The sequence below is a fragment of the Zingiber officinale genome, unplaced genomic scaffold (assembly GCF_018446385.1).
Source record: "Zingiber officinale cultivar Zhangliang unplaced genomic scaffold, Zo_v1.1 ctg127, whole genome shotgun sequence".
NCBI lineage: Eukaryota > Viridiplantae > Streptophyta > Magnoliopsida > Zingiberales > Zingiberaceae > Zingiber > Zingiber officinale.
In genome coordinates this window covers 119652-132156 of record NW_024589823.1, presented here as the reverse complement: position 1 = coordinate 132156, position 12505 = coordinate 119652, and the positions used below count along the sequence as shown (strand labels likewise).

At 34.4% G+C, this 12505-nt stretch overlaps 1 protein-coding gene across 1 annotated transcript; it reads right to left on the bottom strand.

Annotated features, from left to right (window-relative positions):
• Positions 1 to 2302: 2302 nt before the first annotated feature.
• On the bottom strand, positions 2303 to 12269 carry LOC122035970 (outer envelope protein 80, chloroplastic-like). The gene is made up of 16 exons (XM_042595128.1): positions 11684 to 12269; positions 11240 to 11333; positions 10085 to 10167; positions 9860 to 9957; positions 9680 to 9749; positions 8656 to 8749; positions 4872 to 4953; positions 4739 to 4774; positions 4377 to 4530; positions 4154 to 4297; positions 3793 to 3863; positions 3596 to 3674; positions 3374 to 3489; positions 2906 to 3053; positions 2710 to 2779; positions 2303 to 2532 (listed from the first exon to the last, which is right to left on the bottom strand). The coding sequence occupies exons 1-16, from the start codon at positions 12173 to 12175 to the stop codon at positions 2378 to 2380; spliced, it is 1986 nt and encodes a 661-aa protein (XP_042451062.1). The 5' UTR covers positions 12176 to 12269; the 3' UTR covers positions 2303 to 2377.
• Between the last annotated feature and the right edge of the window lie 236 nt (positions 12270 to 12505).

The window sequence follows — 12505 nt, the reverse complement described above, 5'->3', positions numbered from 1 at the left end:
ATTTTAAATGGAGGGAAGATGCATCGAGGAGAAAAGGCATGACACAACTTTAGAAATGCATAGCGGCTATCCGTCAACTGACTTATAGAGGTTCTGCTGGCCAATTGGACAAGTACTTGTGGATAGGTGAAACAACTACCCTCGAATGCTTATCCAACTTTTGCCAATGTGTAATACAAATATATGGAAGTGAGTACTTAAGAAAACTCAATGCAATTGACATCACTCATTTGCTTAAAATGCATGAATAAAGACAGTTTCCCTGGGATGTTAGGAAGTCTTGATTGTATGCATTGAGCCTAGAAAAATTATTCGGTCTTGTGGAGGGCACAGTACACATGAGACGATCATGGTTATCCAACAATTGTGTGTGAGGCTATTGCATTTGCCAATTTATGGATATGGCATGCCTTTTTTTGGAGTTGATAGGTCTTGCAATGATATCAATGTGTTTAATGAATCACCTATTTTTAATGACGTTTTGAAAGAAAATGCATTGGAGATTAATTTTATCGTGAACAGTACACTATACAAAAGGGTAATATCTAACATATGGTATATATCGGGAATGGACGACTTTAGTCAAGAGTTTTTCCTGCCCTCAGGATCCGAAAATAATAAAATTTAATTAAGGAAAGACAATAGGTTGCAAGAAAAGATATTGACTGAACATTTGTAGTGCTCTAAGCTCGTTGGACAATTATAAAAGGTCCAAGACGACATTGGTTTATGGATAAATATATATAAAAAAATCATGTATACATGCATTATTTTACACAACATGATTGAAGAGGACAAACGTCATGCAATATCGATTTGGGATCACTAAGAACATGATACTATCACAACGAATCATGACTCAATCATCGAATTTACTAAATACATTTGAAAAAATTCTGAGTTACGTAATATTCAAGTGCATCATCAACTTCATCACAATTTAGTTGAATACATCTAGAAAACATGTCACGATGCGTGAATGATTAATTTATCACCTATGAAATATTTACTTACTTCAATTTTGAATTCGTGTTTATTTCTTTTAAAATGTATACATCTTATATTGTACTATGTTTAAATAAAATATTAATATTAAAATAATTATATTGAATAATTGTTAAAATATATAGATAAATATTAAGTAAAAAATATTTATGAATAAATGGTAGATTAATATATTAAATTGAAGAATTGGAAAATATAATTAATTTTATTTAAATATAAAATTTGATGTAAATTAATAAAATGATTGTGGGATCATAAATATTTAGTTGGTGAGATATTAATTGTGAAATTTGAGATATTTGGAGTGAGATATTTTATAGATAGGACCTTATGGCTCCTTTTTCTACTCTCTCGGGCTTCTTCTCTGTAAGTCTTCCTCTATCGTATGAACGAATGGATCCGAGATTGTAACATAGGTTAGAGTTGGGCCGACTTCTCCGGTGTAGCTCCTTCGACGTCCAAATTAGTAATTGATCGAAAAAGAGTAGAAAAGAAAGGACTCGAAGAAAAAAGAGTTATCTATGCTAAACTAAATTAATTGATTTGATTTAAATAAATTAGAGCTAAATCAAATTAGACAGTTTTAAGTTTAGTTTAATTCACATGATTTAAAATTTTCAAAGTTAAATTAGATGATTTGACTTAATTCAATTATATTATTACTCTATATAATTTAGTAGTCATTGCTTCCCTATATTTTTAGATGAAAGCAATTACAGCCCTCTTTGGCCACCATCTTAATCAATCCTTCACTTCTAAAAATAATATAATATATAAATTTTGAAAATAAAAAATATTTAATTTATTTTTTGCTAAAGAACAAATAGAAGATAAACCTGTTCTTATTTTTAATATTGTTATTTATATTAATTTATATTCAATTCTTCGCTAACCAATCTGACCCATCAATATTTTCTATAGTGACACTCATAACACTATTCAAACAGCCCACTTTTCCAAACCCGCTATTCATGAGAGAAAACCATCACCTAAAATACATCAGCTTGACCTGAGACCCGCACTTAAAAACCTAACCAGCACCATAACCTTTGGCTGTAGATATAACTGCAGATTTTCTGCTTGTTTCATTATATTTAACTTGTATATTATTCAATTTCATAAAAATAGATATAATTATCCAGAATTAGAAAAGACAATTATTTCCATATTTATATTTACTCTAATTGCTTAATAAATGTCTTTTCATTATTTATCCTTATTTAATTTTATTATTATTTAACCCTCGTTATTTTTTAAAATTTGAACAGATGGAAATTATTTTGATGTTTTCTTTGACAACTACAAAAAGTACTTGACTATATAATCGAACAAAATTGAGGTTAATGAATGTTATGGTCAGCAAAGAAATAATCTAATTCCGATAGCCAACTCCAAAGTGAAACCTCCTCGCTTTTTTGTCATTAAAAGCATACTCCAAGCGTAGAGGGCCAAGAGGAGAGTCCACTCGAATACCAACACCATAGCCACAGCCACTACCTGGCTTCCCCCTTGCACCAGCTGGATCACCTGTCAAAGTTAGCCACACTATATTTTGTTTACATCATCATTGAACATATATTCATGTAGCCGACTACAATACTTGGAAGAACAATCCCAGCATATTGATGATAATGATGAAGCCGCCGCCAGCATATGTATATGGTTTCTAGAAAGAAAATAATAATTACTCAGAAACCAGCTTACCAGGCACTGTAGGGCCTGAGCCAAGATCACTTCCATAGTCTGCAAACAGCACACCTTCTAGAGGTCCATACTGCATAAATACGAAGATAACAATAAGTTAGAAAAGTTTCTACATTGACATCAAATTTATATACTCCACCATAGTAATCCAAGAAGGATTAAATGAAATTTAAAAACTTTAGGACTAGAAATTTACCATGCCACAGGAGATTTCTCCACTGCCGACTGCATATGAACGGCCAGAGCCCACTGCCCCTTCTTCATAACCTCTGACATTGTTAGTCCCGCCGATAGCAAATGCTTCGTGGGGTGAAAAGTTCCCAAAAACATGGCCTCCAGAGACACTGATTAACAAAGCAGGTTAGGGAAATTAAATCATTTAAGAATTGTTTTGTGCAACTAGTAAGCCTAAATATAAAATATGCTTACTTTACAGACAAAAAAAATGCATTATATCAATTTAGTTGGCATATGATTGCTCTTCCTTTTTTCTAAAGAAACAACAAAGAAAAGAACTAATAAATTGATAACTCATATATCTTGGTCTTTCCGTTGGTTCAAGATTTTAAATCATCCAAGTGATGACAATTCAGTAGCTAATAATTAAGAACCTTGCAGATATAAAATAAATTTTAGTGCGACCATGTCAACATTCGTGTCATACCTAAGCATAAATCTTACAGGACCAAGTTCAAAGCCCTGTCTGGCACGACTGCTAATCCTGTTGAAACACAACCACTCAGGAAATAGTGGAAGTCCTTGTTCCATGTTTGCCACAAACTGCAAAAAAATAAAATAAAATAAAATAGTGCAGCACTAACTGAAGGAAGGTAAAAAAAAAACTGATTTGAGACTAACAAATTTGAAGCCTAAGAGTAAGGCTAACCATTGAGGAGCTACGATCACCAGAATCAGTATAGACACTTTCCAATTTTGCAATTAGCATTTCATCATAGGCATTGCCACTAAAGTGAAAAATTCCAAAAGACAAGAAAATCATTATCGTTATCAATATGGATGACAGTATATTCAGTGAAAAAAGGGGTCAAATGTCCGCCAATATGTGAATGAAGATCACGATACCTCGCAGTTAATGGACTGTTGTAGAAATCTCTAATGATGGGTTCACCATGATCATCACGAGCACCAGCACGCTAACACAGACAAGAAATAAAAGAATAAATAAGAGAAACAAGGGACTGAAGAATAGAAAGAACCAAATGCGGTAGGATAAAAAAAAGGATGCAATAAGATAAAGGAGAGAACTAAAAGATGTAACTTGGACAAGTACTATAAAGTATAAACCAGACTACCAGAGGAGTTGGTAGTTATTGGCCATACCTCACACCAATACATATCCCATGATACGTACAAACGTGTATAGTTAGTGTACCAAATGGAAGTACTGACATCAAAATGAATAGGGAGCTCTAAAACAACACACCTGATAAATTAGACCAGCTGTCCCACTCCACTTTGGCCTAAAAGGTTGGCTATATTCAACTCCTGCAGTAATTCGCCCAATTGTTAGGCCACCATGATCAAATTGGTTATTACCATGAACCAGTGTTCCTGGGGTTCGCGAATTCTAGCATGAAAGAAGAACAAGATATTGAAAATGATAAAATGATCTACAAATAAACTTTTATATCATACAGATAAAAAACCTGAATCATGATCATCCTAGATGTTCTTTTATTATCTCCCTGAATCCATGGATCAGTATAATTTATGCGAAATATTGAGTCAATTTGTCCTCTTTCCAAGGAAAGATTGAGTTTTTGGTTCCTCCCAAACACATTCCTGTGAGAATATGCAAAGCTGCAAGAAGACACAAAAGCAAGAACAAGTAGATCAAGCCAATAGTTAAAAAAAAACATGAACTGAATGTTGATAGCCCAAAAAAGACATCACACATTTAGGAACCAATAAAGTTGACATAAATTTGCTACAATTTCAAGACTACTACTTTCTCTGGAACTATTTGCACATACTGGAAAATGAGAAAAAAAACAAGGAACAAAAGTACCTTCCAATCAGACCCGAAAGTGGTCCACTTGTTATCCTGTATATAGAACCAAATAATGATTCAGGAAGGAAGGTTTCTCCATAGAATGATAAGTAAATGGAAAACAATAGCAATGTTCCTCTACATCACTTACCCACTCGAAATTCCACCTCCAGCAGAGAAGCCACCACTAGGCCGTTCTACGAGATTCATAACTAAATCAACCTTGTGTGGATCTAGTTTCAAGTTAAGTTGGATTAGTATAGGGGGAAAAGACAGAAAAAGCTTGTACCTTTTGTTCTATATTTGACACTTTTTTTTTGCAGTAAGAATATAAATGCATCAACACATGTTTATTTCATAAGTACATATTTACATAAACATTAGCTTCATAAGCTTTTTTGGCATTGAAACTAAATGAATGTTGTTGGTGATATACAAGATAAATGTTTTGATAATATTATTGATAGGTGAGAACATAATTATTTAAGGTGTGAGGCACCCAAAAGCGCATAAGTGCTATGAGCATGAGGCGCTAGGCACAAGGTGAAGCACACATCTTCGAAGTAAAGCGCTTTAGGTATAAATTTATACAATTCAAACATATATAGGAAATTTGACTAACAAAATTATAATCCAAAAACTATTAAACAATAATGTAAATATAAAAAAATTCACTAACATTCAAATATTGAAATAGTTTATCTTCATAATCAAAATCAAACTTTAAATTAAAGAAAAAACAAACTTCAAATATTGAAGAGTCATGAAGAGAGATAAGTTTGCAAGGTAGGTTGATGTTCATTTCTAGCAGAAAGGAAGAGTCACGCAAGAAAAATGTCTCACTCATACAACCTAATTAAAGGTTGATGCTCATTTTCTAAGAGAGAGGAAGAATCACACAAGAAGAATGTGTCCTAATTAAAGGTTGATGTTCATTTTCTAGAGGAGAAGAGTCAAAAAAAAAAAAAATATGTCGCATGCATGCAACCTAATTAATTTAAAAGGTAATTAAAGGTATGGGTTAGGTTTTAATTTTTTTTTTCACTTCAATAAGGCCAGAGAAGTTGCAACTTAAGCACGCCTTAACCTCTCAAAAGGCGCGCTTAAGTGCGCTTCTTTCAAGTATTGCGCCTGCACTACCTAGGTACAAATGGCGCACCTGGCTACGCGCCAGGCGCGCGCTTTTCACAACTATGGGTGAGAAAAATGTGTTATTGATGAGGCATTATATAAGGATAAAATTAAAGGTTGAATTGTAGAGTTGCAGTGAAAACTACAAGAACTACAAATTTTATATTCAGTAGTTAGTAGATAACCATGGGAGTAGAGGAAGCGGTTCAAGAAACACAAATTGATGCTTGAAGAGAATAGAGTTAAGATTGATGAAGCACTGAATAGCAAGTGAGGGGAGCAGGAGCCAATGTTGGATATCCATCTGACACCTATCGAGTACCTCCCGTCTAATTATGGATGGGGATCAAGTAAGAGATTCAATGAAACTAGCTCTAGCACAATGAAAGATATTACCCATCATAACTTTACGATAGTATGTTAATTGTGTTGTTCAATCCTCTGTCCTCTTCTCTTGATAGGTAAGCTACTGTTAACGTGTCTTATTCTAGAGTCTATTATATTATTAGTGGAACTTTCTATCTTCTAATGGCAATGAACATTTATTCTTCTATGTATTAGGTGGTATTTGATTTAGAGGTTTGGGAATGAGGGAATGGATTCATTCCCAAACCTTGTGTTTGGTTGATGGGAATGGAATCAAGATTTTGGAATGAAATCCAAAAACTTGGATATAGATGAAACTCACCCCCTCTCTTGGATTTTGATGGAATGGGAATGAAAATTAAGTTTTAAACGAAATACCTTTAATATATTTGTTCAATTTTTCTTGCATTTCACTGTCTTTCTTGTTCTCTCTCATCATACTTTCTCTCTCCTCATTCTATCATCACAATTTCTCTCTTAACATATTTTCTCTCTCCTCATTCTCTCTCATCACACATTCTCTACCATTTTCTCTCTGTATTCTCTCTCATCACACACTCTCTCTCATTATTTTCTCTCTCTTCATTCTCTCCTCATTTTTTCATCATACTTTCTCTCTCCTCAATCTCTCTTACCATACTCTCTCTCCATATTTTCTCTCATCACACTTTCTCTCTCTTCATTTTCTTCCATCACACTCTCTCCTCATTTTCTCTCATCACACTTTCCCTCTCTTCATTTTTTTCCCATCACACTTTCTCTCTCATCACATTTTCTCATCATACTTTCTCTCCTCAATCTCTCATCACACTTTCTTTCTCTTCATTTTTTCCCATCACTTTTTCTCTCTCAACGTATTTTCTCTCTCATCATACTTTTCTCTTCTTAATCACTCTTATCATGGTCTCTCTCCTCATTTTTTTTCTCATCACACTTTCTCTCTCTTCATTTTTCTCATCATACTTTCCTCTCATCATTCTCTCTCATCATATGTTTCTCTCACATTCAACTTTCTCTTCCATCTAATTTTTTCTCTTATTTTCCTTTAAGGATAAAAAAGAAAATTTAGGTTCATTCCGATTAAAAATATTCAACTAACCAAACATTATTTTTAAGAATGATACCCAAGCTTATACCCATTCCCATTCCACAATATTATGATACTCATTCCCATTCCGATTCCTAGGAGAGAACCAAACGCCACCTCAATATACTATACAAGGAAGAATCAGCTGGCATGACTTGAGGCATTGCTGTAACCAGAATATTTTGATGCAGAAAAAACTATGTGAACCATATGCTCCCTATAATTGTTTCCAATCTTATGCTTATCATCAAGATAAAGACGAGATGAGTCATTCACTAGCATGGAGTAACCAGAATGCAATGGCTGTATATTCTTCTATTTGAAACAAGCCTTGCATCATAATTTTTGGTGCATTTTTATGCAATATAACTTGTCATACCTTTGAGGCATAGTATAATCAATTCATTTAGCCCAAATCATTGAGTTCGACCAAAGGATCAACTGAAACAAGATCCTTGTGCAAATTGATATTTGTGTAGGTGATTGCTACTATCTTTGAACAATTAGGTGTAAATCACATAGATTGTAAAATGGAAATTTAGAATAAACATATGCTCAAAGATGACAAATAAATTTTATAATAGATAAGTAAATAAAGACTCAAGACATGAAAAGTAACAGGAGACCAAAGAAAACCTTATTTAACCAAATTTAGGTTACTTAAAAGGTCTGAATATTAGCCTTAAAACAAGTTCAATAGAGATAAGATTCATGTAGAAATCCCAAGTAGGTAAGACCCACATTATCTTTGTTTCTTGTTGAATTCGAAACTGATTACACTCAATGGTCCACGTAAAGCATGAAAAACATTGCTACAAAAACAAAAAAGCTAGAAAATACAGAGCAAGAAATAGTACTGAAGGCTAACACAGAAGGAAAAAGTAATAATTAAAATATTTCTCACTCCTAAAAGCCCATTTACCAGCTATGAATTGTCTAGAAAAAAAAAACAATCAAAGAAAATAGTATATGTAAGCATGGTTTAAAATTTTGAGTCTTGGTTTATGACCAGAATAATACTGTTTGGATATCATATTGATTTTGATAGTTTTTAAATATAAAATATATTAATTAAAATATTTTTTAAAATAAAATTTTTAACTTAAATATTAAAAAAAGAAAAAAAGAGGATCACGACGACCTCCGCAACTGTGAGGCCACCACGGGATCACGACAGCCTTGTGAAGGTCGTTGCAGGGTGACCCACGGAGGTTGCCGCAGTATCGCAGCAACCAGCGATGTCGAGGCAGGTGGAATGGAAAATGCCCGTACCGTCCGGCACAGTATGAAATTTTAAACCATGCATGTAAGTGTCATAAGAATTAAAAAAAAACAAAAATGTGTGAAGCACCTGCAGCGGGTTGCGGGATGATTGTGACATCTTCCATTATTCCCATTGTCAATATTGTCTCGACATCTCTTTTTCCCTGTAGTCTACTGTAAACCTGTTTTAAGAATGTTGAACAGAAATAAAGAAACACTCAAGAAAATAGCAGGAACATAAAACAAAAAGCCTTACAAAGACTACTCATGTGGTAGCAGACATTTTAAAGCACATTAACTACTTTCTTATCATGTTAGCAATCAGGAATTTCTGCGAGATGGTTGATCTTTTAACAACCTAGAAGTAGTAAATTTACTTTTACAAGAAAATAGAATACTTCATAATTTTGTTATTAACATATAACAATATCTCAAAGTTGCATTGATCTTGAGTAAGCATCTCCTGAAACATTGAGTAGTGAGAATTGCAGGGCATTTTAATCCCAAGGGGAAAACCTAGTCACATCAGATTAAACACGAACCTTGTTAAGTTTCACCATAAGAGCAGAGAAATTATTATGCAAGGGTGTGATACTTGAGCAAATGGAAGCAATCACTGTTAATTGCCTCCTATTAGCAGGGTCGCAATTAAGAGTCCTCTTAAATGCTGAGACATGAAAAACACATGACTTTATGCGGCTCAACCAAGGGTATCCACTTGATTTTAACAGAAGAGAAAGATTTCTGTTGCCAAATCACAAAATAAAGAAATCAGGATATATTTTGATGCAGGGCCAATTTTCTACAATAAGAGTATAAAAAGTCAAAAATCAATGCTTAAAACATTTTCAAAATATTGGAATTTTAGCTTAGAATTCATGTAGACTGTAGCTCTATGCAAGGTATATGAAAAATATGTTAGCGGTTACCTCATGCTATCAGAAAGGCTCTTGTCAAGTATTAAACTACAATATTTTTCATGACTTGCAATCTATAAACAATACAATTTATGAAGAATACAAGCACAAACAATATAACACTAAATAGAACACATGAAGTTTTAAGCTTATATGATTTAAAAATAAAAACATAAATATGGTTCATGTCTTCACCTGTCCTTTCTTCGTTGTTAGTTGTTGTAGTATAGTATCCTGTTTCGTCTTCCCATTAGTTGGTTCACCTCTGGATTAATCATCATAAAAATAAATAAACAATTGCAGGGGCTAACAGCAAGTAGGTTAAGTGATCTATATTGTTTTCAGTTCTAAACACACTAAAATATAGGTTCTTACGTTTTTCTGTCAAGAAATCTAATGATGATGTTATTGACCTCAGCTTCAGAAATTTCTAATCTAATTATCCCTCCTGAAAGGATCTCAGCATATGATACCTAAGGGCACGGTGTGGAAGTTAAGAATTTGTCTTGAACTATAACAAAGCACTTTCATAAGCTGTGTATATGAAATTAAACATCCTTATAAAAAGAATTTATCAAGCAAGCTGGCACCGTCACTAACCAAGCCGGTTAACCCACGATCTTGATACCACCCATTGATTGATTTTATCACCTGATCTAAATGCCTTATGTTGACTATTTTTCCTGCATAACTTGACAACAAAAATGCTATTAGAACCAAATAACAATGAAAATGCCATGTTAGAAGCACAAAAAATTCTGTCACACCAAACAAATACCATACACTAAACAAAAAAGTACTACACACATAATACATCATATATTACGAGGTCACAACTAAAAGCAAACTGATGTAACAATAAAAAAAAATACACCTGAATTTCACTTTAAAATGGTTTAAAGCAAATAATAACAAATTTTGCAAACAAGAAATGAGCAAATGAAAGTTTTCTTTAATAAACAGAAAGTGAAGACAACCACTTACCAGTATAACAAAAGTTTGTAGGTAAACTTCCGACAAGAATAGAAACTGGAATGATCCACTATACTCTATGATCCTGAGTATCAGGCAATTAGGAAGCAAGATGTAAAAAGTGAATGTAGCATAGATGAGAATCCTATCACTAATGGGAGTTTAGTTGACGAGGTGAAATCAAAATTATTACCATCCGAAAGAAATCAAAAGAAGATCCAATAAATGATAGAAAAAGAAGTTAAGATGACATGACGGCTTTCACAAACAATAATAGATTTGATTGCTAGATAAATTAAATCAATTAAAGTTAAGAGTGTAAGGGTAGTGCAGACTAAATAAAACTTTCATTAACCTAACTAAAAGTGATTGAAGAGATTTGAACCAGTGATATAGTTTTCCATAGGGTTGGCCGAAACTAAATAGTTGGAACCAACACATTGTTATTGTACTTCTCAAGAGAAAGGTGGAAGTTCAAAACTAGCTAGAGAAAGTACTGAACATCCCACTAATTGCTTTTTGCAACAAATTTACATAGAAACAAAAAGATCAATCTCATATAACTAGTTAGTAGCTAACCTAAATATTAATCACCATCAAAGCCACATGTGAATAACCACCTAGCAATGAAAGTAGCTAACTCAGTTAATAATCATCTTTAAACGAAAATAAGCAGACTGTTTAGATTAATCTTTCTCTGCATCCTGTCAAAGCAGAGTAATAACTTTTAAAAATGGCAAATTGCTCTCCTTGAAGAAGAATTAAACTGCATGAAGAAATTACCATATCCATCACGAAAAGCATCTTCCATAAACTTTGAAGGAAGAACATTTGCTCCCTCACAAATTAAACCTCGAAATTCCTGATTAGGCTCTACCTGTTAAAAAATGTTGTTTAGACTTATTAACCATTGAGTATAACAATGGACAAAGATTAATCTCAGACAAAATCAATTTCAAATAGTGGTCAAGTTAATAGTATGGAGTACTATTGTGAATAAGTTAACTTTTGAAAAACCGAAAAGAAAATAATGGTACTCAATTTTGATTTAAGTAAATTATAAGAAAACATATGAGTATCTGTTTGAAACAAAGGAATATTAGCAGCTAAGAAACTTAGTGAAATTCCGAACAGCCCACATATATATAGACACATTCATACGCAGTTCATAAGTGGAGCGTTGTCAGTTCACCAGTAACCAAGCAAAACCGTCAAATTTGCATCTACCTGAAATTCCAGCCGAATTCCATCCCGAGTGTCAAAAGCAACGGGCGTGCACAATGAGAATAACCCTGTTTGGATGATTCTGTGGACGTCTTCTTGAACCTCCCTCACTGTGAGCGCCGAGTTGGGTCTGCAAGACTTGAGTGCTCCAGCAGCGAAGGCCTCCAGATCAGCCCGTTCCAGCGTCTCCCCATCTTTGTTCCGTATCAGAACCTCGCTGATGAGCACCCGTTCCTCGTCCTCCCTCCCATGGCGTCGGGGATTTGGCTCCCCCTCGGTCCGCGCCATGGCGATCGGAGGAAGTGGCCATCGTTGCGGAAGCGAGGTGAGGAAGTTGTTCACCGCCTCTTTGGCCCGGTCGAGGTGGAAAGAGAGCGACTGGCAAGCGAAGGGGAAGGAAGAGAGGAGAAAGAAAGGCAAAGGAGCAGAACGGGTGGGAGGCTGGGGGATCTTGATGGAGGAGGAGACGAACCGAACTCCTTCGTTTCTCTCCATTGCGGGGGCGAGATAGGCCAGAGACAGGAAGCTAAAACCTAACCTTCGACGTTGTCCCCGCACAGTGATTGCAGTGCGCAGCTGACGGACTATCTTAAAAAGAATGAACAATACGGTTCAAATAGACCGGACTCAGAAATACGGCTGCTAAGCACGTGTTTATACAAGGGGAATGTCTCAAAATACTCCTCCAAGTTTATCATCATTTACGTGCCGGTTGTGTACACCGACTGAATCACCACAAAATACTTTCTCATGTTATCATCATTAATCGGCCATGGTCTACACAGGATCATGGACAAAATACTCCCTAAGTAATCATCATGCACC